Raw genomic sequence first — 27,531 nt, forward strand, 5'->3', positions numbered from 1 at the left:
CTTGGTAAATCCCCCTGAAGCTTCCAGGAGCTGTGTTACCCAAAGAATGCCAGACTGGGCCCCATATTTGAGTGAGGTTTTTGCATATCTATATCTCTGCAATATCTTTGGTAACTTATGGACACCAGAATAAACTACTTCTCACTGAAACGCAGCTACATATGAACTCTTTAATGCAATAAAACTTACGAAATTTGTAAAGCTGAATTAATTTCCTTGAGCAGTTCTTGGGTCTTATTAAAATCTGCCAGCATGCTTTGTTTCTCTCTGATGTGATCTGCTGTCAAGACATCCAGCTCTTTCTCATGTTTCTTGCTTAAATCTTGCTCATGCATCCTGTTTAATTTATTTTCGTTGAGAAAAGAGTTATTCTAAAATCAGACTGTTTGTTCATCATGATTTTCTGCCAGGCTTTTAATGACTTATATGCAATACCAGACAAAACAGAAAGGAATTACTGAATCATCAAAACCTACCACTTACTGTCCCCTCTAATATTCTAGCTTATTTCATGGAAAACACATCTCCTTTAATGCTTTTAAAAATAAACAAACATAATGAATTTTTAAAAAACACTTAAGAGGACTGTAACTAAAATAAGCCAAAATATGTTATTGAAATGCAGTTTAATTGTATGGTAATATTCACTAACTTTACTAGTAATGGACATCACTTTTTTCTAAAGAAGATTAAGCGATATATAACACCACTTGATTAAGAGCTTAAACTGAAAGCCACAAATGGTAAAATATCTTAAGCAAAACAATATATGAGAGAACACTTAAGCTTAAGAGTAGAAAAAAAATCATACCTGATCTGTTGGTTAGATTCACTGCGTATTCTGAGAACTTCTTTCCCTTTAAACTCTAGTTCCCTGGTCAGTGCACTTATATTCTCATGAAGATGCAGAATTTCTTTATCCAGTTCAGCTATATGATGGTCTCGGTGTCTTAGTTCATCTTGCAGATCCGATATTCGGCATAAAAATTCTTTCTCCTATGATATAAGCAGCAGCAGCAAAAAATATTTTAATAAAGTTGTCTCTCAGAAGCATAGTACTTGCTTTTGGAAGATAGTAACCGAGTAGAATTTTCCATTCACTGAACAATTTTTTTTCAGTTTTTGGATGCAGACAAAAATAATAACTAAATCTGAGAGACTTTGTTTTTTATTGTGTAGAAATACAAATAATGAAGAAATAAAAGTTACGTAACAAATTCAATTTGTGAGAATATAAAAGGTATTGTTGTGTGGGAGGCAAAAAGGAATTATGTAATGAACTACACAAATTTTAACAGGAAATGACAGTGCATCATTCACTGGATATACTTCATTCTGCACAGTAAACCAGATACATATCTTACAAAGAGAAAGACCAGTTTTTCTTTGATCTGGACAGTACTGTATCAATCTGAGTGCTCTCCATTTTCCAGATGGATAGTATTTTTGTAATTTTTGCAGTAATTTTGATTGTTTAATAAAAGGAGAGGCAACACCCAGCCCCGCTGGTGTCCTTGTGGAGCTGTTGACACCTACTAGAAAGGTTATATCAGTTTGAATAAAAATAAGTGTTGATGTGGGAATTGGTGTTGAAATGTTAGAAGCAGCAACCTAACTGTTGATGTTAAGTTTATATTTCACTTCCTAAAGTATCCTTCAAAAATACTGTATATGGAACATATAAAAAATGGACAAATCATGGCTAAAGATCTTCAGCACTTTCATCTTCAGTGTCATGGCAGGGCAAACTGGTGGAATAGAGTTAAATTACAAGAGATAATGCTGAAGAAGAAAAAAGCTGGAAAACCAAGTTTTTCCTTGGCATGATACTCCAGTTGATGAAGCAATAAGGACTGTACCAATCTTATCAACTGGAATTGAAGACTGGGTTTGTTATATGGGACTGTTATATAAATCCCAGAGTCTGCAAAGAAGCCTTAAGGATTAAAGAGCTCATTATGTTCTCCCTTTAACTGTTCACAAAATAACTCCTTCAAAAGGTATGGATTTCTGATTTTGTGAGCCCTAGTAATTCCTAATGCCGTGAGCATCCCTTCCTGTCACATCCATGGCTGTTGTCACATCCACGGCCTGTCACATCCATTGGCTATTGCTTCACAGATATTTATCATCAGTCAAAAAAGCTCCATTAGCCATTTTCCTCAAAATTGCTCCATTTTATAAAGGAATTGTGACAGAAAAGCCTATACTTTGGGTAATGTCAGTGTCACAGGTGACTAGTATCAAGCAATGCATAATTCAAGATCGTAGAGAAGCAGGAGAGTATATAAACATATATATATTTTTAAGTAAGTTGAACCTTCTCAAATCTTTGTCACTTGATCATTTTTTATTTATACTCCCGCTGCACTGCAGAGACAAGTCATGAATCCAAGTTGGATTATTAGGGAAGTACTTGGAATCCTGTGTGATGGACCCTGCTCACATGGATTCATGGATGGATCTGCTTTCCAGTGGATTTTACTCTGGCTAGTACCTGTCAGTGGGTCAGCAGTTGCACGAAGTGATCGTTCATTTTGGAAGGATGATTCTAATTGGCTGGGAAATGTCAGAATAGCAAACAGTCGTGAAATTTCTTGAACATAAGCAATGTCATCAATCACAGAATCACAGAATGCTTGAGGTTAGAAGTGATCTCCGGAGATCATCTAGTCCAACCCCCCCTGCTCAAGCAGGGTTACCTGGAGCATGTTGCACAGGATCGTGTCCAGGCAGGTTTTGAATATCTCAAGAGAGGGAGACTCCACAGCCTCTCTGGGCAACCTGTTCCAGTGCTCTGTCACCCTCACAGTAAAGAAATTTTTTCTCATATTCAGATGGAACTTCTTGTGCTTCAGTTTGTGCCCATTGCCTCTTGTCCTGTTGCTGGGCACCACCAAAAATAGTCTGGCCCCATCCTCTTGACACCCTCCCCTAAGATATTTGTATACGTTGATAAGATCCCCTCACAGTCTTGTCTTCTCCAGGCTAAACAGGCCCAGCTCTCTCAGCCTTTCCTCATAAGAGAGATGCTCCAGTCCCCTAATCATCTCTGTAGCCCTACGCTTGATTCTCTCCAGTAGGTCCATGTGTCTCTTGCACTGAGAAGCCCAGAATGGACACAGTACTCCAGATGTGGCCTCACCAGGGCTGAGTGGAGGGGGAGGATCACCTCCCTCGACCTGCTGGCAGCACTCTTCCTAATGCAGCCCAGGATACCATTGGCCTTTGTGGCACATTGCTGGCTCATGGTTAACTTCTTGTCTGCCAGGACTCCCAGGTCCTTCTCCGCAGAGCTGCTCTCCAGCAGGTCAACTCCCAGCCTGTACTGGCACATGGGGTTATTCCTCCCTAGGTGCAGGACCCTGCACTTGCCTTTGTTGAACTTCATGAGGTTCCTCTCATCCCAGCTCTCCAGCCTGTCCAGGTCTCTCTGAATGGCAGCACAAACTTCTGGTGGATCACCCAGTCCTCCCAGTTTTGGATCATCAGCAAACTTGCTGAGGGTGCCCTCTGTCCCTTCATCCAGGTCACTGATGAATAAGTTGAACAAGACTAAACCCAGTACCAACCCCTCCGGGACACCACTAGCTACAGGCCTCCAGCTAGACTCTGCACCACTGATCACAACTCTCTGAGCTTTGCCATTCAGCCAGTTCTCAATCCACCTCACTGTCCACTCATCTAACCCCCACTTCCTGAGCTTACCTATGAAGATGTTACGGGAGGCAGTGTCGAAAGCCTTGCTGAAGTCGAGGCAGACAACATCCACTGCTCTCCCCTCATCCGCCCAGGCAGTCATTCCATCACAGAAGGCTATCAGATTGGTTAAGTATGGTTTCCCCTTGGTGAATCCATGCTGACTACTCCTGATCACCTTTTCCTCTCCATGCTTAGAAATGACATCCACGATGAGCTGCTTCATCACCTTTCCAGGGATGGAGGTGAGGCTGACTGGCCTGTAGTTTCCTGGGTCCTCCTTCTTACCCTTTTTGAAGACTGCAGTAACATTGGCTTTCTTTCAGACATTTCCTGACCTTTCAAAGATGATGGAGAGGGGCCTAGCAATAACATCTGCCAGCTCCCTCAGCCCTCGTGGGTGCATCCCATCAGGGCCCATGGGTTTGTAGGTGTCAAGTTTGCCTGAACGATCTCTAATCCAATCCTCCTCCATCAAGGGAAAGTCTTCCTTTCTCCACACTTTCTCCCTGGTCTCCAGGGTCTGGGATTCCTGAGGGCTGGCCTTAGCAGTAAAGACTGAAGCAAATGCGGCATTCAGTAACTCTGCCTTCTCTGTATCCTTCGTCAGCAGGGCGCTCACCCCATTCAGCAGCAGGCCCACATTCTCCCTAGTCTTCCTTTTGCTAGTGATGTATTTGAAGAAGCCCTTCTTGTTGTCCTTGACATCCCTTGCCAGATTTAGTTCCAAATGGGCCTTGACCTTCCTCATCGCATCCCTGCGTACTCTGTGTTCCTATATTCCTCCCAAATGGCCTGTCCCTTTTTCCACATTTTCTGTATACTTCCTTCTTCTGTTTGAGTTTTGCCAGGAGCTCCTTGCTCATCTGTGCAGGTCTCCTGCCCCCTTTGCTTGACTTCTTACTCATAGGGATGCACTGATCTTGAGCTTGGAGGAAGTGATGCTTGAATATTAACCAGCTCTCTTGGATCCCCCTTCCTTCTAGGGCCCTAACCCATGGGATTCCTTCAAGTAGGTCCCTGAAGAGGCCAAAGTTTGCTCTCCTGAAGTCCAGGGTTGCAATCCTACTTACTGCCCTGCTTCCTCCTTGCAGGATCCTGAACTCCACCATCTCATGGTCACTGCAGCCAAGGCTGCCCCCAACCTTCACATCTCCAACCAATCCTTTGTTTGTTAGTACAAGGTCCAGCAGCACACCTCTCCTCATTAGCTCCTCCACCACCTGTGTCAAAAAGTTATCATCAATGCTCTGCAGGAACCTCCTGGGCTGTTTGTGCCTAGCTGTGGTGTCTTTCCAGCAGATATCAGGGTGGTTGAAGTCCTCCATGACAACCAGGGCCTGTGATTGTGAGGTTACTTCCAACTGTCTGTAGAAGGCCTCATTGACTTCCTCTTCCTGATCAGGTGGCCTGTAGTGAACACCCACGACAGTGTCACCCATGTTAGCCTGCCCTTTAATCCTTATCCATAAGCTCTCGACTCACTCTTCATCTGCCCACACATTTTTAAGCAAATCTTGAAATAACTTCTAAATCAGCCAGTACCAATACAAAGTGATGAATCTGATATGGTTTTTAATGGTGAAACAGAACACTATGGTTTGATTCTCAGGTTTAATACTTCCAAGTGGGAATGATCTGGTCAAAGAAAACCAAGTTAGGAAAGTGATTCCCCTTCCTTCTCAAATGTAGACCTAATAATCTCAATCAGTCCAAAGCATCACGCCAAAGATCTTCAGTATTTGTCACGTCAATGCTGTTCTTACTAAAATGCTAGGTTGTCTGAGGTGAGGGGCTTTTCTATGGGCTTAAATACAAGTTTCAAAGAAGAAGGTTCTCCATCTGCCTTGCTGTTGGAGAGGAAGAAATCTCCATTTGGGACTGTGTCTAAGCTATATCATACTCTTTGAGTTTGATTTTCTATCAGTGCCCCTAGGTGGTAATGATCACCAGTTGGTTTGGCCTGCAAAAAAGGATATGAGCTCCTTCTGCAGTTTCCATTTCCTGTATTTGGAGTAGCTTCTCTTAATATTAAACGCTTTGATAACAGTGGTACTGACTCTGTAGTGTCTTTATTGCAAAATATATGTCTAATTCAGTACTAGTATATTTTGCTTTGGAGCCTCAGTAGCAATATTTACGTCCAGTCTTTCTTTTTGTTGGTTCCTCTTGTGCTGGTCAAAAATAATCTTCATGGGTTACTCCAGAAAATGAACATTCAAACGCGCATCTTGTGATTGATAAGTCCTTGCAGATAACATGCAAGGATTTTAGCTATCTGGAAAACTAGCATCTCTGGAAACCAGGTTATTGGCAACTCAGCATCAGATAGACAAGATCAACTGAAGACCAATTTAGAGCATTGATTGGTGCATTGTCCTATATGAAGATACTCCAGTAATTGTCCTCTGTCTCTCCACATGCATCTTGACTGCATTTGCAATCCAAACTCTGGCCTTTGAATCTTGCTCTTATCTACTCTGTCCAGATATCTGCTATAGAACTCTCTTAAACACAGCAAGCATCTGCAGTATGTACTTCCAAAGGACTAAGTCCAGTAAATGAAAAGCAGAGCTTTTGATTCAGTCATAGTGAAAAGCTGTATATGGGAGTGGAGAGATGGGGGGGCCTACCTGCGTAGGAAGTCTACAAAAGTTTTCAATCTAGACATGTCCTTATCATATCTTGGGGCCTGAACATTAAAAAAAGTGAAAAAACAAAGCAACCCTCCTCATCTCTCCCAAAAAACAGATACTGCTAAGAACTAGCAGGGTGGGCATTTGCAATTTCTATGTCTGCAACTTATGATATGGGGAAAAAAAAGGACAGTCATAGCTTGATTAAAAAACACAAGATGTATGCACTGTTACAACACACACAGTGATTCAAAAGTTTTACATCTCATATATCTATAAAGACATATATATGCAGGATACATGTCCATCTAAGCAAGCTACTTGCACTTATGTGTGGTTGCATTCCATTTTTTTAAATTCTGTTGGTACAAAATAGCACTTCAAATGTCCTTAGTTTTATGTATGCTTTTAATTTATATAGTATTTATAATGTATCCAATAAATCAATAAAATCATTTGTTTTACATTAGAAATTCCAACGCGGTTAACCTCTGGGAGATTATTCACCTTGATTAATTTAAGCACACATGGGAAGATTTTCTGGAACCTATCTGGATCCCATCCTAAAGATTTTGATGATTCTGCTTGGTTTAGAAAAAGTCTGTAATAAAATTAACTCTCTTCATTTTTTTTCAGTTTCATTTTTTTTCAGGGTTCTCCATTCCCATCCATTCGACTTTTACAGTTTCACAACAATAAATCATCATATCGTTTGCACAGATAGACAAGTGGCAGACATTTCAAAGTAGTTTATGTAAAATTGTGTGGTTTTGAGCCTTCATGCATCTAGGAAATACAAATATATCCTTATGTACATTTTTATAGTACAACCTTAAAAATAGAATTTTAAAAATAACTCTCTGCTTCCCTACACAAAGACTACATCAAGGTTATAAGAAAAAGCAGTGGAAAAGTTATATCCACATCCTTAAGTATTTTAAAAATTAGCAAATATGATCATCCTTTTCTGACATCTCTGCATCTACTTCAGCTTTGATCCTGTAAACTGATGAAGCATTTTAACACAGGAAAACAGAACTAACTGCTTTGCTACATAACTTCGCATACAACTAAAACACATGCTTAGCAGCTCACTGTACTGAGTCCAAAATACTTGGCATTTTGCTGGATCAAACCCTTTGTGTTGTAATCTTTTTTTCCTGACATATTTGGATGGCTCACTCTAGGCATAAATAAAACATTACTGGAGCTACATCTTCCCAACTCCTGCATGTTTTCTTTCACTGCTGACACCACCACATCTTTGTTTCTAGTGTTCAAGCTTATAAACTGGCAGGGAAGGGGAAAACAAAGTGGTGTGCATGTGTGTCACCTTTTACTATGTTCTTTGTTCATGTACGTACAAAGGCTGTATTCAGTTATACCTGCTTCCTCTATCAATATACTTCTAAAAGCATTATACCTCTTTGGTACCAGACTATTTGTAAAGCAATCCTGAAAAGCCTCTTGTATATACAGATAAAGAAATAGTTTTCTGGTCCTCTTATTTCCATGCGTCTGGCTTCCTTTCAATAGAGATGAAGCTTTGAGTTTTTAGTTACTACTTGCAAAAACTGATTCTGCAAAAAGTGAAAGAATCAGTTTGCTTCTGAAAGCAAAGGTAGTCCATGTTGCCTTTGGGGTTTTGAAATATTATTAAAAAGTATATAAATATCTGAAAGCTGATAGGTCTTCCTCTCTGCTTTCTTTAGAAGCTAATTTTATTTTTCCCAATTTGGCTCCTGAAAATAAGAGATTTTAAATTTGAAGTAATCATTTGGTTTTAAGCAATCACTTCTTAACCACACCACCTGTCTTTAGAGAGAAACTTTTTTTTTTTCCTTTTAAGTCCTGTTAGCAGCTGAGAACCAGTAGAATTCTGTGAGAAAAGGCACTTCCCTCCCAGGGAAAGCCAATATGCTCTGAGATGGCTGGGCAATCCTGAAAGGGAATTGCCTTGACCTGGGATATTTTATAAAGCCCCTAAAGAAATTTGCTGAAGGAAGAAAAAGCTAAGCAAGAAAGTCTGCCTAACTGGTAAGCATGCAGAATCTGCTGGTGCTGGCTGACTCTGAAGGATTAGATTCCTCCCTGCATGTTCATAACGGTTATTGCCTCCAGCTAACAGAAAACCAATACCGATTATGCAATTTTACCATAAGTTATCAGTAAAACCTCATACCTGCCGTCTGCCGAGTTCTATGCTTCTTTCAAGTTCCAGTTTGGCAGCTACCAACTCTTGCTGATGATTGTGCCTTAGCTGGTCAATTGCTGCTGCATGTTGATGGTTTAGCTCTGAGCGCAGGGAAGCTAGTTATAGTGAATAAAAGGAGAAGTTTATTTTGCAAATGTTTACTGCTAATTAACTGTAACAGACCAGCTCCTTCAAGTATTGCTGCCCACCTGACACACATGCACTTTTTATGGCAGCCATGTGTTAAATTTCAGTTTAATAAGCTGAACTTTTGGACACCTGCAGCCACACTATTTAGAAAGAGTCAGATGTGTTCAACGTTAGAATAGAAGTTATTAGAACAAAACTCCGAATGATGGGTTCTGCATTCCTCTCCAAAACCCTTTTCTATTATGTAAATACTTATTTATGGCCAGATTTCAAAATAGCACCTAATTTTCCAAATGCATGTACTCAAATGCATTATTCAAGCTCTGTTACTCAGGCATAGGTAACAGAACAAACATACAATTTCACTTCTGCAAATGGATTATTTATGTGCATATAAAACCACCTATACATATAGATACTAGAACTTGAAAAAGCATCCTCAGAAGGAAATTGGTGAGGACCCTTTAAAGAACAAGTCTCTAAATGCAGTCTATACTGATTTTTTATTTGTGTGTGTCACAGTTTGCTTTCTCCATGTATTTTAATACGAACTCCACAACTACAGTACATATGGAATCTCACAATCTTATCTACTTTTGTTTTCCTGAAAATATGGAAGGTAGGGAATGCCTCATGCGTATTCCCATTTTACAAAGGGGGAAAGAAGGAAAACAGAGATGAAGTGACCTCCCTTAGAAGAAGTCTGTTGCAGAAGAGGGATTCCCCCTGCATCTCTTGAGGTCAAATGAAGCACTTTACTCGGCAGATTATTCTTCTTCCTTTAGACTATATTTCACTTGTACTTTTCTCCTCATATTTAGCATTTCAATTTGAGTGAAAATTAATGACTAAATAACAATACATTGGCTGAGTTTTATAACAAGTTCATCATTATAAAGATGAAAGAGCTTTTCACCATTTTGATGTTTACTCTGACACTGACATTCAATACGCCAGATTATTAAATACTCCTGCATTAAAAATTTCCTACACCTTATGTCATTTACTCTCATGCTACATGTTAATTGTGACTGATTTATATTTTTCAGGTAATTCATGATTCTAGAATATTTTCTTATGCCTTTATGATAATTATTCTCCACTTCTTTTTATATCTTCAGTGGTCTTGTTCACTAGATCTTGTGATCTGGATTTTCACCGTCACAGGTTAAGTAGATGAAAGAGATTTAATTTTCTTTTTCTGGATTTTTAAAGAAATAGTTCCTCTACTGTAGTGATATCCTTGCCTAGATGCATACTAAACTTCTACCGATAATCATAAGCAAGGATGAAATGTTACTTTTCAGCTGCAGCACTTGCTTCTCTAATTATGAATTGTTCTGTTTTGAAAAGCCATTTTCTGCCATCTTCCTCTGTACTATATAGAATCTGGACATAATCCTCAACTCAATCTTCTCATTCAACGCGCATATTGATTTTACTACTAAGATGCATGTCAGCTGCATTTTTAAAACATTTTGAGATTCTGTGCTTAAGAGATGACCCAACTAACTCTCCAGCTTACTTTGGTTCTTTCCCAACTTAATTTCTATAAGGGTATCTTTGTTGGTGTCAGCTTATTCCATATTAACCACACTGTCAGGACTTACAAGATTTGCTCTTTTGTTTACCACATTGACCTCACTGAAATAAATGGCACTGATTTCAGTGGGCTCTGAAAAAAGTCCCAGAACAATAAACAGTTACCAGTATAGCATTGAAGTTGGAGTTAGGCAGAATTTGGATTAAAGCTGCCTTTATTTAGCTTGCATTTCCATTTTGAATTTTTGAACTGTAAAGTTTTTTCTATGTACGTAAACAAACTGCCAAGTCAGAAGCACATAAGCAATTCAAAAACAGGCAGGAGGCACCCAAATTCCACCTAAACTCCCGCATGGGCCTGATCCACCAGACATCTCAGGACACCAACAATTTGCAGCTCAGGAAATTCCCGAATCAAAGGTCTGTCTTAGCTTCCAAGGACTTCCCCCCCCCTAAACTTGTCCAGTTTCTTTCTGAAATCACTTAAGATTTTAGCATCTGCATCATCCTCTGCTATGGAATTCTACAGCTTAACTCCACATTGTGTGAAAAGTCACATTTTGTTTTCAGTCTTACACTTGCTAGGTTTATTTAGTAACTCTAGCTCTCAGTTGAGAGAATCAAAAAATTAAGACAGAGAATGATCATTCTTCATTTTGCATTACTCACTGAAAATTGTGTGCAGTTCAACAAAACAGATATATGGTGTGTAGCCACCCAGTAATGACCTAACCAGGAAGCAACACTCTCTTCCCAGTAAACTACTATACATGAGATGGCTGTCAGCACCATCTCCCTGAATAGAACTGGCTGTGTCTTCTGCGCTTTCTGAATGATACCTGTGTATGTAAATTATAACAGGAGCATATATATCAAAATGCCGGGGGGGGGGGGGGGGTCTTGCAGTTTGGCAGCAAGTATTTCATATTGTATTTCATAATGGATCCTTTCCTTTCCCTTTTTTTTAAAAAACACATCAGTAAGGCCTCAGGGTACACAAAGTTATGCTTCTATGACTACAAAAAATGTCAGTAGAAACACTGATGAAGAAACCGTATACCATCTAGATAAAACAATAATTCCTATTTTGGTAGGAGATCACTTGAACGTAAGTTCTTCAGAATTCTTCTGCTGGCAATATAATGTTAACTGATCAAAACTAACCATGGTATAAGAGCAAAAATAGATGAGGGAATCCAAATTTGATGAGTTGCAATGTCTAGATGAAACTTGTGTAACTATAGGATCTTTCCTTTGTTGGAAAGACTGAGCTAATCAAAGTGGAAAAGATGCTGAGCTGATAAGAGAGTTAAGGGAACAGAGACATCCTCCCCTGACAGGACTGAAAATTTTATTCTGAGGTGCACTTTACAAGATGTACATGCATTTCTCATCAGAGGAGAAATGTTCAACCCTAACCACAGAAAAACCCCACAGCATTTTCAGTGATAAGCATTTGATATATAACATACACGAAGAAAGCAGTGGTTAGACAGAAAGAGTCAACGAAAAGTACTTGCAAAATTTAATCTTTCCACATATACTTAAACCTTTGTTTTGAGGCTTGCATGTATTTGGTTGACTTCAACAAATAAAAAAGTCGTTCATGTTGTTTATGGTGTTATTTTTGTCTGCATGGTGTTTCTAGGAGTTGACTTTTCCTTCCTGTCCTGAAAAGGTAAATCACTTCTGTGGACTTCTTCCACTTGCTTGGAGTGACGCAACCTTCTCTTCACGTTCTTTTTGTACTACCATTGTCATTTCTACATTCCAGACTGCCTCCCTTGTCTTTTCTTCTGCATTTCCTGCTTTTTTATTACCTTGCACTGAAGTCTTCTTGCCTTTGCCATCAATGCTCAATATCAGGCCGACCTTTCTACTCCCTTGAAGCATGTTTCTTTGTGCACCCCACCCTCATCGTTTTATCAGTTATAACAGCATCAGCTCCCTTTAATCTTTACCTCTCACAAACGTCGCTGTTTTCCTCCATAAAACCTTTTTTACACGTAAAGCTCTTACAAGTTTGTCTACCAACACATCCCAGTGGCCTCACTCCAATTCTGTTCCAAAACTGACTTTTGCTGTTTTGCCAGTAGGACAAGTGAGAGGGGGGAAGACTGCTTAAATATTAGATCCAACAAAAATCCAAGACTATCAAGAAGTATTAAAGTGTTGCGGCATAAACAGCATGACATAGTTGTAACCTTGTCCTTCTGTTCATTATCCAACTCCATTATCTTAACAATTTATAGTCCCTGCTTAAGTTAGATTTCTGAGGCAAGGATCACAACTTAACTTATTTGTGAGAAATCTGGTTCCTTTCTTGGAACACAAAACATTAAATTCCCATCTATATTATTAAAAAATATACCCAAGTAACAAACACCGTTTTCCTATGTTTTTGCCTTATTTATTGTTCCATACTGCCTAAACTGGCAGAGGCACTGTACCTTTCTAAGCACAGTTCAAATTCTGTCCATACTACAAAGTTCAAACTAATTTGTGATCAATACATCAACAAAATTAGTAATTATTGTGCTTCCTGACTCTTTGCTGTAGAAATGGAGTGCTAGGGCTCACACTTCTAAAGTCACTGCTTGTATAAAGTTAAACAACTGTTCAGTTGTTCTATTCCTGTCACTTTCTGAAATATTCTCTATCATTACATTTGGTCACTTACTCATTCTGAAAAACTTAAGGGTAAGATTTTCAGAAGTGATCAATTTTGACTTATCTGTTAAAGTCCTATTGATTTTAACAGGAACAATTAGGTCAATTTTAAATGCTTTTGAGATGCACTGCGGTGTTTTAGCTGTTTCAGTTACTGATTGTCTACATTTATATTGCCATAATTAATTTCAATTTATTTTTTCATTTACAGTTCTGTGCTGTTTGGGGAAAATGCAGCAAGTGTGTTTGTGTGCACATGCACATAAATATGCATATACGTGCATATACATGTGTGTATGTAAGTGTGTGTGCATGTATATTTGTACAAGTAGAAATGTTTTCAAACCTATTTGCAAATTTGAAAATGGCATACCTAACATAGCTTTTCCTTCATCCTCCAGCTCAAATCGAAGAGTCTGAAGTTCCTGGTCCATCTCCAATTTGAAACCTTCCATGGCTTGTTTGTGTGTTTCTTTCAGTGCCTGAAGTTCTTCTGAATGCTTTTGCTGTAAATGTTCTTCTAACTCCTATGAAATCCAAATGGACAAGATTAATTATATACCAGCTAAAGGAATTTATAAAATATTAAACAATAATTCAACCAGCAACAAAAATTAGGTACTAGCATACTCCAGAAATCATTAAAAATGTATTTATATTGCTCACATTTTCTTCACTCACTAGATTATCATACTACTGTATTTTTTCTTTTCCATGGCTGATGGTTATCAAGATAACCTGAGTACAAAAAAAAAAAAAAAAAAAAAAGGACTGTGTTCTGCTCACAGTTGGAAAATACAAAAAACCCCAATCTATGGCTATGTTTACAGTAGCAAACGATGTAGCTCAAAGAGAGCAGATCCACAGAGGGGCCTAGTGTGTGCTATACACATCTGAGGGGGGCAGGGGAGGGCGGCATAACTCTCCGCTCAAGGGTACTAAGCTTAATGCTGCTTGAGCACATCTTCTGATTCCATTTCACACAAAGCAAACCCAACTTGTGTGCCCCAAGACCACCTGGTGATGTGAACTGAAGCACAACAAAAGCACGCTAACTGGGGACAGCTGGGAAATCATGGCAAAAGTAAACTCTCAATCTGAACTAAAAATCTAATGACACACCTTATGAAGTATAATGCACTGCAAGAATTTCAATTTCTAAGCAGGTGTAGTCCAGGTTTAAACAAGATATCTTCTGGACATGAAAATTACCTTGCAAGTTGCAAAATATAATTTATAGATTTTAAACATAATGAAAATGCAAAATACCTTACAGAAGTAGTCAACCGACAGAAAACAATGGAAAACATGAGAAATTAGATAAATATAATCAAAAATACAGAGAAACCTATTTCAGATCAATCTTAGAATTGATGTTAGAGATAACAATCTCAAGCTATTGTAAAGAAATGTGCATGCATGTTGATAATCATTACATATATCAACACGATAATAGAGTACAAATCAAGATGCTAATTATGCCAGTATTAGAGATGACTTTCAATGTATCTTGAACAGATCTAATTGAATAACATCACTGAAAACACAATCTGAAAAGGAAATGAAGTAGTTATGCAAATACTTTTCTTTACTAACTTTCACTGTGTACATAATGGCTAAAACTGTGACATTCTCTACATAATTTGGAATACTCATATGAACATGCCTTTTGCTCTTGTTCTTTTGTTTCTTCCATATTTTGAAATGCAAGGATGTGGGCTTCTTGGAGAGATTTATGCCTTTGCTGATGCTGCTCTTCTAATTCCTGGATCTCCTGAGTCAGCCTCTGTCGTTCCTGACTGAACTGGGCTTGTAGCTGTTGCAAAGAGCTCTGAGACTGGGAAAGTTGCATCTCCAGATTCTGCTTCAGCAATGAGATCTAACCCACAGAATAGCAAATATCAATTAGTCATTAACACTAACATCAACTCTGGAAAAAAAAAATTCAAAAGAAGGAAAGATTTGAAATTTTAAATCCAGCACATTAACTAAAAGAGGGACAAGCAACATTGTCCATTCACTAAATTGGTTTTTAATATTATATCTCAGGGATAAAATCATTACATTGGAATAATTTTCTAAGAGTTTTCATATTTATAAGTTAATAGTATAGTACTGCTTTTAACTTTGTTGATATTTAATGGCCAAATTAAGTTATCAAAATTTACTTCTAAGACTTGGATAAAAATAATAAAAATGACACTATCAAGGGCTAAGGTCGAACATTTGATTTGTTAAAATAAACTATTATTCAGGAGAAGCTCATGCCAATTCTGTACAGAAAGTCCTGCACTTGTTAGGGGAGACAGTCTGCAACATCTAGACTGAAGAATTTTTCTAGCCGTTAATTTGTTATGGGCCTTTCTTACTGGTAGTTTTCTGATTTAAAAGAATAGCAGAACATATTACATTACAAATAAAATATAACACTTTATGAAGCCGTTTTTGTTAGCTCACAGAAGTGATTCTTTTTGCTGACTTTCAACTAACACCAAAGCAATTCCAGTCACAAATACTCATTTTCTTAGAAATACTTGATATTACCAGTGATCCTTATATGCCAACAAACTTTTTAATATATTAGAGTATACTGTACTCCTTGAAAGAGTCTCATTTTCTTTTTATTATAATGTTATACTTTGTTCTTCACATCAGACAGCATCTTTTTCAGACAGAAGATACTAAGCACATGTTCCCTTTGGAGCCAAATAAGAAAGAGTTACCTTCCAACTCTGGAAACAAAATTGTATCAAAAAAGAATTTTGCTGCAGTGACTCACAGGAAGAAAAAATGAAATTGCCATGGGACAAAGGATTTGAATCAGAAAGATTATTTTTCAAGCCTCAGAACATTACATACAATTGAATCATAAAAGAAAGTTTGATAGTGTCATTTGATTTAGTACATCTCACAATTAATTATGACAAATTAATAAGGACATTGCGCATCAGTATATTGAATTATAAAACATTAAATCTCACTGCTTAACAAAAAGATCAATGGCAGCATATCAAGGACAACTTGCAGCATGAACATTATTGTCGAGCATATTTTTTTCAGAAGGACACAGCTTAAGCAGTTTTGAAAAAAAAAGAAGCTACATTTAAATTAAAATTAGCACTAAAACAAAACAAGCAAATTAAGTTGAATGAAATGACCATGGCCAGCTGCATTTAGAATTCACCAGGTTTATGTGTTTGTACACATATACACTACCTTCTAAGTATACTATAACATCACCACGTTACTTCAAGTACTTTTGAAGGAGATTTAAACTATAACTGAAGGATTATAGTGAAGATTTATACTATATTCTATGATCTGAACTATACATGGAAAACCTTTTACCGAATACATTTAATATTAACATCACATACAAATTGTACAATGTCAGACCAAAGATTTGTTTAATGTAGTATTCTGCCTCCAGAAATGACCAACATTTCCCAACAGGGAAGGAAAAAAAAAATATCAAGGACAAGGCATACATTTAGGGATGTTTACTCTAAAGTCTATTAGTACCCAGCAACCTTTCTCAAACCAGAAGAGGTATTTTTGAAAAGATCAATGGAAGAAAAATCCACTAAATACTATCACTATTTGAATCCACGTAAACTTTTAGCATCCACATCATCCTGTGTCGAGTCCCACAACTTCAATACACATACCAATTTCATAGGATGCCCTCCACTACTTCTAATGGAAGAGCCAGAAGACATTCCCTTCTCATTTACCCCATACTATTCATATTTCTGTAGATCACCATCATATTTCTCCTTACTCTTCCAAACTGACCAGTTTTGGCTGAGTCACTCCTTGTATGGAAGTCATTTCATATCTACCATCAGCCTTCTATTTTTTCCCCCCTTTTCTACTATTTCCTTTTAAAGATTAGGGGATCAGAACAGCGTACAGTATTCAAGATGAGGGTAAACTGTGGTTTTATATAAACATATGGTTTCAGGTATTAAGTTCTCTATTCCTCTTCTTTATTCCTAACGTTACGTGCTTTTGTGACTGCTACTGAGCACTGAGTTATGTTTTCATAGAATCATACACACAATCCCCAAATCTAATCTTTTTAGTTGTAATGGTCAAGTCAAGGCCCATCATTTATACAAGAAGTTAGAATTTTTTTTTCCCTTGTGCATCACTTCCTGTCTATACTGAATCCATTCTATTGCCAAGTCCTCCCCCTTTTCTTTTCTTTTTTACAGTTTTCTACAATTCTTCAAACAGCCTTTGTCCTTCCTACCCTGAATATCTTAGTATAAACTGCAAGCTTTCCCACCTTACTCACAAACAACTTGCAAAAAAGTATGACGCATATTAGTAGACATCCACTGATAATCTATCTTCACTCTGGAACACTGTACTTAATTCCTATCTTTCAACCAGTTATTTATTTATGCAAAAACTTTCCTCCCATACTACAGAGTTTTAATTTCTTCAAAAGCTTCAGAGGGATGACTCTGGCAAAAGCCTTTTGGAAAACCAAGTAGATTAGATCAACCACACCACCCTTATCAAGATTTTTATTGATCCCTTCAAAAGAATTGCAGTAAATTCTAAGGCAGGGTTTCCCTTCTCAGAATCTATTTTAAGTCTCCCCAAATAGATCATGGTGCCTACAAACTCCATCTTCATCACAGTTTCTGCGAGTTTATCTTACAAAGACATTTGGCTTACAGGCCTGTCATTCCTAAGATCTCCTTTGGAGCCTTTAAAAAGACTGTCACCCTATTTGCCCACACATCAATCCTTATGAATTAATGCAGATATAAGTGAGTAACTACATACTGGTGTTTGTGTTCGAAAGGATCTTTAGAAGCCAATTTTGGTGGATATTGTTTTTTCTAAATAAATAAATAAATAAAAGGGGCAAGTACATCAAGGCTGCTTAAGGCTCATCAAGGTAAGAAACCAGATCCTTCGAGCTACTCCGAACCAATTCAAAGGTTTCAGAATGCCTTGTGAGCTCCCAAGGCAGGTGCTTCCCAAAAAATAATTCATAGTCTCAAAAATTTGGTCTCTAGGGTATATCTTGATGTAGTTAGTTTTTGTCTGCTCTAGTGGGAATAACTGAATTTCTCTATTACTATTCTATTTCCTATCCACACTATCTCTTGAATCCTCTCAGCATACCATGGCTATAGCTGCCATCACGGTCAGACAAGCCAATAACACAATCACATACTGTTGTCTTCTCTTCCTCTTCAACCCTGGAATTTCAATCCATTGATGAGGTCAGTTTGCAGCATACCACTGCTGCCATGGCCAACTCTGTATATTCACGTATACTTTGTAATCTGGTATTACAAGGTACTATTGATTTTCCTTCTCCGGAAGAAATACATCTTATCTAAACTCACCAATGATCCCCTCTCATTCCCATCTACTCTCGTGCATCCTGCATTCACTGTTGGGTCCTTGTCTCTTTCCTCATATTTTTGTAACCTCATACCTAGGTAGGTCCTTTTCATCTGTAAACCTTACCTTACCCCTGATTTCCTGTTTCTCTGTTATGCTTGCTGCACCTACCAAAAAACAGACTCTGCCTAGAGGATTTTTTTTCCCTCTCCCCTTCTGTGCCTTTATGCAGTTCTTATGCTTCTTTAGATTACCTCTGCTCTTATTTAACCACTATCCATAAACTCCCAAGATATTTTTTGTTTCCCCAAGGTCACTATGGCAACTTGGCTCTAGTCATTCTACTCCTTCTCTCAGGTCCATCCCATATTCCAGTATCTCTCCTCCTTTTGCTCCCCTCCTTTGCTCTTTTTCTTCTTCCTAACACCATTTGTAGTATCATAGGAAAGTATAGCTATGATAACCTCACAAGATTTAGTCCAGTTCTTTGCACCAGGTCGGAACAATTACAAATTACTGCTTAAAAAACTCATATGAAGGAAATTCCACAATTTCCACTCAGATCCTCTTTCTCCTCTCTACTGAGTGCCTGTGACAGAAACATCAAGATAGCGGACAGAAGTTCTGTGCACTCTCACTTGTCTCTCACCATTGCTCTGTCCCTCCTGTCACCATGAGAAGGAAGAGCTCCAGAGAAAATCCTGCTCAGTTCCTGCAGAGCCTCAGGCAATGTACTCATCATACTCTAAAAAGCCTTTCATGACAATGTTCAAATAGAGTTGACCAGAGTTTGGTATCTTAGCCAAATTTGCATGGATTTATGAAGATGACAAAAAAAAAAAAAATTGGTTTTTTTTGATTGCACTTAAATCTCTCACTTAAGTTCCTTTTTCCGAACTCTAATAATTCTCACTGTATCATTTATAAACATTTTTAGAATGGGTAAAACAATTCTCTTTTAATATAACTCTTGGAAATGTAGGAAACATTTTAACTGAGGTGCTTTTTAGAAGTCTGACATCTAGCCAGGCAGCCATCTTAGATGATGACAAAGATCAGAAATACCCTTCTCAAGCACAGCTCAGACTTCCACCAGATTAAAGTGACTGGAAAAAAAAACCACTTCCTGAAATAAGTCAATCTCTGGAGAGGTCTGTTTGCATCAATAGCCTATACAGCAAGCACGGCATGATGAGGCTTAAATGACTTCAACAACCAAGTCAGACATCTAATCTCCCATTCTAATGAGGATTTTTTTTGTTGTTGAAAGCACATCATGTATAAAAAAATTGACAAAGTTATTTTTAAAAGGGAGAACAAAATTTTAAGCATTAATTTGATTATTCAATATGTATATTTATACTCTTAAGAGGACATTTTTGAAAATATTAGTGCCTCCCTTTGCATGTCTTTGGAGCTCCCTTCTCAGTACTCCTAAACTGAGGGCTTAAAAGAAAACACCTAGCTCTAAATACTATCCTCTGAACTTCCAGTACTCTTATCTAAGGTTTTCAGCAGATTAAAAATATTAGTATTTTAAAAAAATAGAGTATTTCAGCTACAATTACGACTTGCACTGCAAAACTGCAAATTATAATATAGCATCAATCTCATGCTTTGTAGAAAGCTCTGCAATACACATTTGCACTGCCCACAAGCTTGCTTTAACAATGACATAAAAATGCTGTTTATGTTACGACCATGTATGTAGTACTTGATGTCCAGTGATACATACATTTACACAGATGAATGGATGCAGTACAGAAGCTTTTGAGAAATAGCAGCAGACGTGTTCTTTCAAATATTATCATGTATTTCATTTTATAGGCTAAAGCTTTAAAGCAGTATTATAGGATATGCAGAGTTAGTAGTGCAAACATGCCCTTTACAAGCTGTAAGTGCAAATCACTTACATTGCTGATAGATTTATGCAAAGCTTCACCGAGACAGTGCCGCTATGAAGAAAAGATCACAGGAATAAAGGGAAACATTCAGAAATCAACTAAGTAAAAGAAAAAGGGATAAGGAAGGGAGAGTAAAACATAGAACATTAATTATAATTTGACCAGGGAAAAATAAGTTGAAGACTATCTGGATAAAATATTAAATGAACACTTTGCTTTGATTTAGCATATAAACTACTGAACACAGAACGGAATGAAGCATTTTATTGTGTTATATTTTGAATGTAGAGGATAGCAGCATCTCTTCAATATACTATTACGATATACTTCTATATTATGCAACCAAACATTTTTTTTAATTATCCAGCTGTTTCCTCTTCACCTTTATGGCAAATAATTTTGCGGAAAAGTCATTAAGCACACCAATTTGCATTACTATTAGAAAAGCCATACATAAAAGAATCAATGATCAGCTGTGTCTCTGAAATATCACAAGCATATTAAACACTTAAAATATTAAAGATCAGATTTCACTGCTAAAAAGAAGAGATCAAGTTTAGTCTCAAATGAAGTAAAATTTATATTAAAATACTTTATTTTTCTAAGATTTCGGAATGAGATGGGAACATAAAAGACTTTCTGCAATTTCCTACCAAAAAGTTAGGTATTGCACCATCTTATACTAGTGTTGATTGCTAATGAAAAGCAAAAATAAATAAATACATTGCCAAGTAGATACTCTATATCAAATATTACTGACCATATACAAAATCCATATAGCTAAGTAGATATAGGCATGCACACATGCGCATACAACAGAGTCATCAGAAATGAAGTGAGAGTAATTTAAAATCCAGCATGACCAATTTCCACTTTTGGCACACATTAGTCAAGAAGATGGTTTTCTCAGGGAGACAGCAGGTATTTTTACACCAGCTTGTAAGACTTCACCTGGGAATTTTTAAGATGCTGCTTTGTCAAAATACAAAAAGAATAAAATAGTATTCCTCCTCCTAGATTTACAAAACGATTAACATAAAAATAAGTTATAGTGGATGTTGGAAACTTGCACGGGAGGAGCCGACGGAGGGAAGACCCAGACGCTCAATATGAGTGATCAGCGTACTTCAACTTTATTAGGCGTGGTCTTTCTTTATATAGTATAGGACTAATCAGGCTCATACATATTGCAAAAGCTGAGCTCCTTATTGGTAACAGCAATTTGGTTTACCCAGCAACTTCTGCATTACATCACCCGCAAGTTCCCAGGACTAATCATTGATAACACCTTGGAGCCAAGGACAATGTGTCCTTGGCTCTAGCTGTTTTTACTCTCATACGGGACTTGGCTCACATCAACTGTGTGCGATATGCACTTAGTTCTGCTTCCTTTAGTTGTTCAATCTTCACATGACCTCTGCCCTCAAGCCAGTCCTCCACAATTCCCCCGTTTTTATTTTGTGCGAGAAAGACCTTTTTAGTTAATTGTTCAAGCTTTTGTGTTAAGCAGCTAAAAATCACTCTTACAGCAATTAAAATTAATACAATTATGAATAGAATATGTAGCCTTTCTTTGATCAAGCTCAAAATCCAGGTACTCACATTACCAAACATCTTTCTAAACAGATCATCAAACCAATTATACTGTACGGTGATTCTCTGGGTGTGGTCCTTTAGCCATTTCAATTGCTCATGGATTGACTGTCCATGATCAGAAAGATTAAAACAACACATTCCTTCAAAATCCTCACACCCGCGTCCCTGTGCCAAAAGCAGAAAGTCTATAGCTACTCTATTTTGCAACACTGCATGTCTCAGGCTATCCATATCCTGTGACATTTCAGAGAGAATTTGTGTAGTAACATTTGATTGCTTAACAGCCCAACAAGCAAGTTTATTTAGATTAGACATGGCATGCGCAACTGCAACGTTAGGAGCTAAAGCTGCGGCGAAAAACCTTTCCGCAGGCCCCCATAATTCTACATCATCAACACAATCTGAACCTAGTTTTTTCAATTCACGCTTGCCTCGACGATTCTCACTTCTTCTATGTTTGATTGCTGCAGTCAGATTTGACCAACGCTGATCATGTAAGTCAGGGGCGAAGAGTGTCCTAATGAGTTCGGCCAGCGTTGAAATTTTTTCTTGAATAGTTCGTTTTGGTTGTAACGGTGGTGCTATCCATTCTAGTACAATGGGTTCCGCCAACCCTCTTTTTTCCCCCGTTTTTATTTTGTGTTGTGTAATGGCTCCCATTAGGTATTGTGGGCCACATAAAATAGTAAGATCAAGTGGCTGATTTTCCAGGCGTCGGTGCGTAGCACGCGTAGTAATTAGCGATGCAATTTCCTGGAGTACCCGTTGCTGTTCCTCTGTGAGCGTGACGGCAGCCGCTGGGTCTGTTCCCTTCAGCAAGGGGTGTAGCAGATTTAAAAGTTCATTAGGAATGCCGACAACCGGACGGATCCATTGGAGGTCTCCTAATAGTTTTTGAGCATCATTGAGTGTTCTTATGTCAGTCCTGATTGTCAATTTCTGTGGTCTGATGGTGGCATTCGAAATATGCCAACCTAGATACTGCCAGGGGCTGGATTCTTGTACCTTTTCCGGGGCCACCACAAGTTCCTTTTTCTTTAATTGTGTGATTAGATCAAATTTTTGTTCAGGAGAAAAAGGGGTTTTTTGTGCCAACAATATGTCGTCCATGTAGTGATATATCATGGTCTCTGGCCACTGTTGACGTAACGGTTGAAGTGCCGCATCGACATAGAGTTGACAGAGGGTTGGTGAGTTTCGCATACCCTGCGGTAGTACTGTCCATTCAAATCTTTGGTCTGGCCCCTCTCTATTGATAGCAGGGAGTGTAAATGCAAATCGCTGTTTATCATCTTCATGGAGGGCTATGGTAAAGAAACAGTCCTTTAAATCTATGATTAGCAGGTGCCAGCCTTCTGGGATCATTGCTGGGCTGGGTAACCCCGGTTGTAAAGCACCCATGTCATGCATCTGTCTGTTTACAGCACGTAGATCGTGTAAAAGTCTGTATTTGCCGGATTTTTTCTTGATCACAAATATTGGGGTATTCCAAGGGCTGGTAGATAGTCTTAGATGACCTTGTTTGTACTGTTGCTTTACTAGTTCATGTGCTTGAATGAGACTTTCCCGTTTAAGCGGCCATTGCTCTACCCACACAGGCTGATCAGTCCTCCAGCTGAGTGGGATTGGGAAAGTCCAGGCAATGGCCGGTGCTATAAAGGGTGTTCCGAGGTAAGCACCATACCCATCTGGGCAAGGATATCGCGCCCTATTAATGCTTGCACTCCTTCAGGTAGGGGTAAAATGGAAACGGAGCAATTAACCACCTTGTTCCCTATAGTCCATTGTAGCATCGATGATTTCCGGGCGAGGGTGACCCCGCCTACTCCAGCTACCGTGGAGCTGGTCTCTCGGGTTGGCCAATGCTGGGGCCAAATCTTAGTGCTAATTATTGATACATCCGCTCCAGTGTCCAATAAGGCATTAGTGCGTATAGATTCTTCTTTATACTTTACAGTCACGGTTTGTCGGGGCCTTTGATGCATTCCGACAGTCAGTAATGCTGCACTTCCAGTGGAACCAAAAGCACCATAGCCTCGTGGTTGCTCTTTCGCTGGTGCCACCCCTTCAGTCAGGTGGGGAAGCGGAATAAGTTGAGCTATTCTCGATCCTTGTGGTATGTGCATAGGTGGAAACATTGCTGAAACCACAATTTGTACTTCCCCGAAATAGTCCTTGTCGATCAATCCTGTCAAAACTTGTAATCCTTTCATTGTAGCGGACGATCTTCCAATCAGTAAGGCACCTATCGGCTCATGATTAATAGTTACTGGTCCATAGACATTCGTCCGGATTCTTGTTGGCTTTGTATCCAATAAGGTGGCGTCTACTGCTGTTGCCAAGTCCAGTCCGAGACTCCCTCTGGTGGCTGGTCGAAGACAAAGGGGTTCATGGCGTTCGGAGTGGAGCTGGGCGCCGGCTGAGGTGGTTGTGTTGACTGCGGGGGTTGCTGAGTTGTTGTGGTGAAGGCCGCCTTTTGTGTCGTCGCGGGGCGGCTCGTCCCGCTTCTCCGGGCGTTTCCCGAGCCAGCCTTCCAACAAGCCGCTCCATCATGTTTGTTGCTTTTGCAGTTGGGACACCATACTCTACTAGCTTGGCATTCTCTGCGAAGATGACCAACAACGCCGCATCGGTAGCAGTGTGCCGATCGTCGATTAGGGGGGATATTTCCGCCGGGATTTTGCAAAGGAGCAAGGGCAGCGAATACCTGACTTTGATTCTGTTGCATATTATCCCGCAACGCCTGTGCTTGCTCTCTCATGCTCTCTCCTAATTGTTTCACCACCTCTACTAGCATAGCTTGCGGTCCTACAGGTACCTGCGCCATTCTTTCTAGCCCCTCCTCGATAGTCCATGTTCCCGGGAGTGTGGCTAAAATACTACGCGTTGAAAGGTTACTATTCTGTATTGCACATTGTTTCAAGATAGTCCCTTTCAGGTAATCTGGTACCCCTGCTGCTTGTATAGCATTGGCTACTCTGTCAATAAATAAGCCGAAAGGCTCTTCCCGGCCCTGCTTTATTCCCATATAAGATGGGATACCCCCTTTTTTTTTTTCTTTTTTTTTTTTTCTTTTTTCTTTTTTTCTTTTTTTTTTCTTTTTTTTTTTTTTTCAAACTGCTTTTATTAGTGGTTTCTGACCATTAATATCATAGAGAAAAACTTATTTCACATTGATAGCCTGAGATGGGTGTCCTCAGATAACTGTGGCCAAAGGAAGAGGAGAAGGAGGAGAGGAGAAAAAGGGGGGGGGGAAGAGAGAGGGGGGGACAGAGAGAGGGGGGGGAGAGAGGGGGGAGGGGGGGGGAGAGGGGGGGGAGAGAGAGGGGGGGAGGGGGGAGAGGGGGGGGAGGGGGGGAGGGGGGGGGAGAGAGAGAGGGGGGGAGGCGCTGAGGGAGGAGGGGGGATCTGCCGCATGGTCAATGTTGCTCCTTTTGGCAGGCCTGTGTTCCCAGACCCTCCCTGGGCAATAGTAAAGGTTCGAGGGGGGTGATGGGTATGGGGACACAGGGGACACCTCTGCATGCGGGGGTTCCTTGAACCCATCGGGGCTTCCCAAACGCTCCGCGGCGGCGACAGCTACTTTCTTTTTTTTTTCTTTTTTTTTTTTTTTTTTTTTTTTTTTTGAGGTGCGAGAGCATTAGTAACTGCCCTCCACGGCTTCATCAGCTTTTTTGCTGTCTTGTTGTCACTTATTACTTCATCAAACAACTTGTCCCCAAATTTTTTCCATTCAGTTTGTTCGAACATGGTATCTGGGTTAACAAAACACCCCTTAGCCACTCCGTAAGCTAATAGCCCTGGGAGTTCCTTATCTGGGTTAACAAAACACCCCTTAGCCACTCCGTAAGCTAATAGCCCTGGGAGTTCCTTATGACATTCTATTCCTTGAGTACCTCGCTTTTCTAAAAAGCATCTTAATAAATAATAAGCCGCTTGTCGCTCCGTGGTTACTCACTTACCGTTGCAACCTTTGCAAGACCTGCGGCGAGACTTTCTGGCAGGACCCCGTCTCGTCCTGGGCACGGACCCCCTTTGTTTGTGTCCTCTCCACCTCCTCTGTAACTCTGGCACGTAGACCCCCTTTTGTGTCTCGTCGCCTTTAGCACAGCAGGACCAGCTGTCTCTAGCACTCTGTCGACTCCTGAGTTCTTAATCACCGAGTCCCTGACCGGCAGGGTCCCTGTTCGGGCGCCATTTGTTGGAAACTTGCACGGGAGGAGCCGACGGAGGGAAGACCCAGACGCTCAATATGAGTGATCAGCGTACTTCAACTTTATTAGGCGTGGTCTTTCTTTATATAGTATAGGACTAATCAGGCTCATACATATTGCAAAAGCTGAGCTCCTTATTGGTAACAGCAATTTGGTTTACCCAGCAACTTCTGCATTACATCACCCGCAAGTTCCCAGGACTAATCATTGATAACACCTTGGAGCCAAGGACAATGTGTCCTTGGCTCTAGCTGTTTTTACTCTCATACGGGACTTGGCTCACATCAACTGTGTGCGATATGCACTTAGTTCTGCTTCCTTTAGTTGTTCAATCTTCACATGACCTCTGCCCTCAAGCCAGTCCTCCACAAGTGGAAAAATCACAAATTATCTTATTAAAATTGTAAGAGAGTTAACAAGCAACAATTTTCTACTCATGAGAATAACAGCAGGAGGCATCATACTGCAGCAGACAAGAGAATAGACTAGCACGTTACAGCTCTAATTTCTACACCTGATTTTTGCCAATGCCAACCTGAGCAAATTCATCTACTTTTCTGTGATTCCTTTCCCATCTGTTTTGGTTTATTTAGGTTGGAAGCTACTGAGAGCATGAATGATCTCTTACTAAACAAATGTTCTGCTTCTAGAATCGCTGGGACTTCATTTTGACTGATATACTTAGGCACTACTATAGTATGAAAAAAAATATTTGATCAAAAGTATTTAGATTTACAATCTCAAATAGAAAGGTTAGTAATGTCCTACAATGAAAAGAAATTCTCAAGTAAAAATACTTTTTGGAAGCTGTATTCTGAGTTCTGAGAGCTGCCCCTCCTGCTTGCAGAACAATGCAGATTTCTCTCCCCAAGGTGAAAGAACAATAGCTGCTGTCAAGCCAGTCTTCTGACTGATAGGACTCAGAGGGGCTAACCATTTTAATATATGTGATTCCACCAAGTTTAAAAGTTTTCCAGAGATATCAAAAACAGAAGGAAGATATATGAACTTTTGATTAAGGTTCTGGACTACAACTCTGCAGTGAAGTTCAATTTTTAGATTTGTCACAGTTTTCTTATGTTACCCGACTCAAAGCAACTTCTCTGCAGCCCACAATTGCCAATTGTGAAATGAAAATAGTAATTATCTTTTGGGAAAAAAATAGCTATCAGATGCTCATATATTACAGTGGTGAAAAGATGACTGACATGGACCCCCCCCCCAAAGTCATTTTTTAATAAAGTTGAGCTTATATATTCAACATTCCTAGGTGTTCATGCACGAATACTGAGCATACAGTAAACATAGCTTATTGATTTTTAACAAAACTTGAAATACACATGTAGATTAGTTACATAATGCTCTTTCTCACTCTGCTTCCCACAGATATTTTAATGTCATATTGTTTCAAGATCTGACTTTGGTACACTGCTTACTGAGCTTTCAAAACACTATCAGCAGCAGAGATTCTTGTGCTAAGCCCCAAGACCCTAGGTGAGGAAGAGCAGTCTGTTGTATCAAGAGTAGATCTAGATTACTACGCAGTCCTTGTCTTA

At 39.2% G+C, this 27,531-nt stretch overlaps 1 protein-coding gene across 3 annotated transcripts in view; it reads right to left on the bottom strand.

The window, feature by feature from the left end:
* The window catches only part of FAM184A (family with sequence similarity 184 member A), a 91,467-nt gene that overhangs the window by 11,168 nt on the left and 52,768 nt on the right, over positions 1-27,531 (bottom strand). For 2 of the 3 annotated variants that reach the window (XM_064508923.1, XM_064508924.1), the window contains exons 10-14: positions 14,558-14,770; positions 13,265-13,418; positions 8,518-8,645; positions 812-996; positions 190-336 (exon numbers count right to left, since the gene is read on the bottom strand). In XM_064508923.1, coding sequence (XP_064364993.1) covers positions 190-336; positions 812-996; positions 8,518-8,645; positions 13,265-13,418; positions 14,558-14,770 — 827 coding nt within the window. The remainder of the gene's footprint in view (positions 1-189; positions 337-811; positions 997-8,517; positions 8,646-13,264; positions 13,419-14,557; positions 14,771-27,531) is intronic. The other variant, XM_064508925.1, reaches the window with a different exon arrangement.

Source organism: Dromaius novaehollandiae, chromosome 3 (assembly GCF_036370855.1).
Source record: "Dromaius novaehollandiae isolate bDroNov1 chromosome 3, bDroNov1.hap1, whole genome shotgun sequence".
In the NCBI taxonomy this organism is placed as follows: Eukaryota; Metazoa; Chordata; class Aves; order Casuariiformes; family Dromaiidae; genus Dromaius; species Dromaius novaehollandiae.